Here is a 4910-nt window from a genome sequence, read left to right as displayed (position 1 = left end):
AACCCATCCAGAAGTCCATACCCCACAATTTTGAACATAACATTGTGCAACCTTTATTTTTTTTTTTTGAGCTGATTGTGCAACCTTTATTACTGATGATATTTTCTATGGAAATAGCAACTTGTTGCCACCACTCATTTACGCACGGTTCTGGTTTTAGTTGATCTCACCCAAAAAGTGGTGACAACTTCCAAGCTGTGGCCCCACGTTATAGTGAATGTGTGAAGGTTCTGGTTTCTACATTTGTACTTCTGTTCACCAGGCCCACCCTCCTTCGCTTTGGACGGAGCTACTCCTCTCCTCTTGCTAAATTCTAGTGCCCACGCTGTACTTTTTTCCCCATCTCGGTTGTTTATCCCTGTGAGAGAGATTCTGGTACCAGATGCATTTCCCCACCATATAAACAGTCACAGATTCTTTGTTTGATCAAGTTCCGAAGCATACTGCATCAGAGAGAAAGAGAAAGCGAGAGAAAACAGAGTGATGGAACGTTTCTTGTTTCTGGGTTTCATTGTTCTGTTCGCGATATTAGAACAGCGAGTCCTAGTGGGAGCAGACGATGGGTTTGTGAAAGCAAGTGGTGTTCAACTAATGTTGAATGGGAGCCCCTTCTATGGTAATGGCTTTAATGCCTACTGGTTGATGTACGTGGCCTCTGATCCGTCTCAGAGGAACAAAGTCTCATCTGCATTTCAAGAGGCTAAAAGTCACGGACTTAGCATAGCTAGGACTTGGGCTTTCAGTGATGGTGGTTATAAGCCACTCCAATACTCTCCGGGATCCTACAATGAGGATATGTTCCAGGTTTACCTTGATCTTGATCTTCTTTAAATATCTGATTCTTTAATTCGTTCGTTGCGCTTCGAGTGGTACAACAACAGGCTTTAGTTTTTTTAATTTAATTTGATATGTTGCTGATTTTGTTTTCTCTTCTTTAATGGACTGAAAATGAAAGGGATTAGACTTCGTGGTATCCGAAGCCAGAAGATATGGGATGAAGTTGGTGTTGAGTTTGGTGAATAACTACGACAACTTGGGAGGAAAGAAGCAGTACGTGGAGTGGGCAAGGAGTCAGGGCCAGTCCGTCAGTTCTGAAGATGATTTTTTCACTAACCCTGTTGTGAAGGGATACTACAAAAACCACATCAAGGTACATTTTTTATATTTCTTTTTTATTCATATAATCCCCCCACAATTTGGTCTTCTGGAATTCCATTCATGGTCTGTCAAAATTACAGTGGTTGGATAGAACAAATATAGTGAAAGGAGGATGTTGCATAAACTCGGTGCATACATCCTGAGTGGTTCACCGTATGATGAGAATTGATTTACTAGTTACGGAAGGAATTTCATATCATTGTAAGCTTAACGTTGCTCCTAACATTCGATTTTTTTCATGTTGCAGACTGTGCTTACAAGACGTAACAGCATCACCGGAGTTGCTTACAAAGATGACCCAACTATAATGGCCTGGGAGCTCATGAATGAGATAAGGTGTCCTTCAGATCAGTCGGGAAAAGTTGTTCAGGTAGACACCATTCTTCCGCTGCTTCATTCCATTTTAATATTAAACGAACTTCACTTTGTTTTTCAAATGACACAGAAAAAGATAAACGAAGTTGAATCTTGTTGATTTCCTTCCTCCGAACAGGCTTGGATTACTGAGATGGCATCTTTTTTGAAATCCATTGATGGAAACCACTTGCTTGAAGCTGGTCTGGAGGGTTTCTATGGTCAATCAAAGCAGCAGTCTAATCCCAACTTCCTGGTAGGAACAGATTTCATCGCAAATAACCAGATCCCAGGCATTGACTTTGCAACAGTTCACTCGTACCCTGATCAATGGTGACCATAATAATGACATTGCAAATTATTGCTATTATTTTTCTGTAATGAGTTAATATCATTCATAGTGAGGATTTATTTTGCCTGAGCAGGCTCTCAGGTTCAGGTTATGAAGACCAACTCTCGTTTTTGAATGGTTGGCTTAGCGAGCACATCAAAGATGCTCAGAACACTCTTCATAAGCCACTCTTGTTCGCTGAGTTTGGAATATCAACTAAGAATTTGGGTTCAAACTCGAAGGCCAGAGACGAACTCTTCAACACTGTGTACTCTGCGATCTATTCATCAGCAAGTAGTGGTGGGGCTGCAGTTGGAGGCTTATTTTGGCAACTCCTAGCTGAAGGAATGGACTCTTTTCGAGATGGCTATGAAATAGTCTTGGGGGAGAGTCCCTCAACTGCCGGTTTGATTGCTCAAGAGTCTCAAAAGCTTAATCGAATTAGAAAAATGTTCGCGAGACTTGAAGACATCAAGAAGTGGAACGAAGCCAATAATGGCGGAAATTGAAATAGCCAGCCTAACAAAACTTGCCAGCATTGTGAGCTCAGTTATTTGTTAAAATGGAGGTATCCGCAGTATTTGCTTCCTCTCCTTAAGATGAGTTCGAATATAAGTGTGTTACCGGTATGTAAAATCTCGTAGAAAAAGAATTTATTATTCTAGTAAGAAACAAGCAAGTTCAATTTCATGTAACGTAAATCGTAATATACAAGCGAGCAAATGTGTTGTATGCTCTTGTTGCTTTTTCCTAGATTTATGTCTGCAAATTAAACGCAGAAGCTTCAGTCATCGGACCATTCAATGAAGTCGCCTCTGAATGATTTATATGACTGTTCCGTCTTTTATTGTTGCGTTCTTCAGTACGACCGTAATGCCAGACCTAATGTAGAATCCTTCCTTAGTCCTGTCGGCTTCTTGAACTCCCTGAAAAGTCAATATATTTAAATAATCAGGGAAGGCTGGGGAACAAAACACTAATAATAACACTGCTTGGTAGTTTCACTAGGAAGATTTAAACTTACGTCCTTATTGGCAATAATCACATTTCTTCCAATCCGGGCGTTCTTGTCGATTATACAATTCCTTGAAGAAAGTCAACGCAAGAAATCAGCAGAAATTAGAAACGATGGCGATTCAACTAATTTTTAATTTGTGCGCATGTCTTAGACTGTTGAACAGAGAATCTAGACATGAATGGCGGACCTGATTTTAGTGTTCTCTCCAACACCAATTGGAACCTTCCCTTTTGCCAACTGAGATGTAATTTCAGACTCGGTTTGATAATAATCTGCACCCATCATCATGGTATCCTGGATAGCATGGCCGAATTCAAAAATCCATCAGAGTTGCTCAAAAAAACAATACATTGATGAAAATCTGTCAACTCAAGAAGATACTAGGGAAAGCCAGCCTATCGGTAAAGAAGGCCATTTAAATCTCAATGAATTTGCACAACAATTTGACCAAAAAGGCAGTCCAAAAACAGGGATGGGACAACAAGGATGTACTTGGCTTACCTGAAGTTCCACCGCAGATTCTAAACGTGAGCGCACGCCAACAACAGAATGTTGAACACTACAGTCCCTCAAGAAGCAGCCGTGAGAAATAATTGCATTCACAATCTGTGAAAACCAGTTGAGCAGTCACGAGCAGTAAAAACGCCAAATAAACAAACTGATTGAAGCTTGTCATCAACTTTGTGATACCTTGCAATTTTCAACTTTAGTGGGTGGTAGGAATCTTGGAGAAGTGAAGAAAGGCGTCTTTGGATCATAAAATTCAAACTTGGGAGGCTGCAAAGGATAACATTTGCAAACAGTAAATATGCTAAAATTTTCCCAGTGAAAGAAAACGTCCATGATAACATTATTATTCTCAAAACCATTATCAACTCCGTTATTATCAATGATATCCTCATCATCTTGGCTTCTAGCACCTATAAATCTTCTGAATTTTGACTGATTCCCAAGATCTGAAGCAACATAGGAAACCCTTCCTAGTCTGTGACAGGTTTTCATTCGTTTCAAAAATGAATTACAGCCAACTTATATTTTTTCACCATTAAAATATCCCCTCACTTGCAAGAAAGCAAAAAATGATCGAGTAGCAGCATAGTCAATTGAAACAAACATTCTGGTATGAACCGAGAGAAATAACAGTTCGCACAGTAGTTAAACCAACCTGTTCTGTCAGGGCCAGATTAGCATCAAAGAAGGACTTTATAGTTCCAATGTCTTCCCAGTAGTCATTAAACAAATATGCCTGAGAACGTCAATAACATCAGAAGGATCAAGTGTTACCAATTAATCTAAAGTGATCCATTTTCTAGATCATTCAACGATTTAAACTAAGAAAAGAAATATAGGCCACAAGTTCATGGTTGGAGTTTCTTCTCACTTGGACATTGTGGTCCTTCACAGCGGAAGGGATAATTTCAGATCCGAAGTCATTGCATGAAGGAAAGCTCCATCTCAATAGTTTCAATAAGGTCTCAGTTCTAAAGACATAAACACCCATTGATGCAATGTAAGGGTATTTTTCCGCTTCTTGTGCAGATAATCCAAGGACGGTGGTGTCAACTTGCTGCAGTTATTAGATGTGACAGTGCATCAGCTTCGTTGGACACAAAACCGATCAATTAACTGCAAATATGATTTCAATGGTAAAAACTATGTAGTAAATGCGAGGAGCAATATATTTACCATTGCCTTTAGATTTGAGCCCTTGGGTTTCTCTCCGCAAACTGAACAATTCTTCCTGTCGGATCAATTTTCATCAGCCCATAATCTGATGCACGGCTGTAAGAGAACTAACACTGATCAACTTGAAAAACAATATGGGGATCTATTATCAATGAAACTTTGGCCTCAGATTTTGTTTGTACCTATTATCCATAGGTACACAAGATACTGTGATATCAGCTTTTGTGTCTATATGTCTCTGCAAGTACAGTTTCAACAATCAGCATAAATAATAGAAAACTAAACTGTTATTTGATCAAATCTTTGACAATAAATTATCTCACACTTACCTTACCTGCACAAAGTCCATATAGTTCATTCGGT

The 4910-nt window shown here is 39.4% G+C and overlaps 2 protein-coding genes across 2 annotated transcripts; one reads left to right on the top strand and one right to left on the bottom strand.

Annotated features, from left to right (window-relative positions):
* The first annotated feature begins 293 nt into the window (after positions 1-293).
* LOC114747125 (mannan endo-1,4-beta-mannosidase 7) lies at positions 294-2588 on the top strand. The gene is made up of 5 exons (XM_028935417.1): positions 294-804; positions 956-1150; positions 1406-1528; positions 1652-1845; positions 1938-2588. Exons 1-5 carry the CDS (start codon positions 484-486, stop codon positions 2350-2352), a joined length of 1248 nt encoding a protein of 415 aa, XP_028791250.1. The 5' UTR covers positions 294-483; the 3' UTR covers positions 2353-2588.
* On the bottom strand, positions 2482-4905 carry LOC114747127 (glucose-1-phosphate adenylyltransferase large subunit 2, chloroplastic/amyloplastic-like; the record flags this gene model as incomplete). Its single annotated transcript, XM_028935419.1, is given in 11 exon segments — positions 2482-2769; positions 2868-2928; positions 3049-3155; positions 3363-3467; positions 3552-3638; positions 4027-4107; positions 4243-4428; positions 4548-4580; positions 4583-4643; positions 4730-4785; positions 4882-4905. Coding segments are annotated over 11 exon segments (903 nt in total), but the record flags the coding sequence as incomplete, so codon positions are not given.
* Between the last annotated feature and the right edge of the window lie 5 nt (positions 4906-4910).

The sequence above is a fragment of the Neltuma alba genome, unplaced genomic scaffold (assembly GCF_004799145.2).
Source record: "Neltuma alba isolate B1F8T4 unplaced genomic scaffold, ASM479914v2 tig00005221_pilon, whole genome shotgun sequence".
Classification (NCBI taxonomy): domain Eukaryota; kingdom Viridiplantae; phylum Streptophyta; class Magnoliopsida; order Fabales; family Fabaceae; genus Neltuma; species Neltuma alba.
The sequence above is the reverse complement of the archived record's forward strand: the minus strand, read 5'-3'. Positions and strand labels throughout refer to the sequence as shown.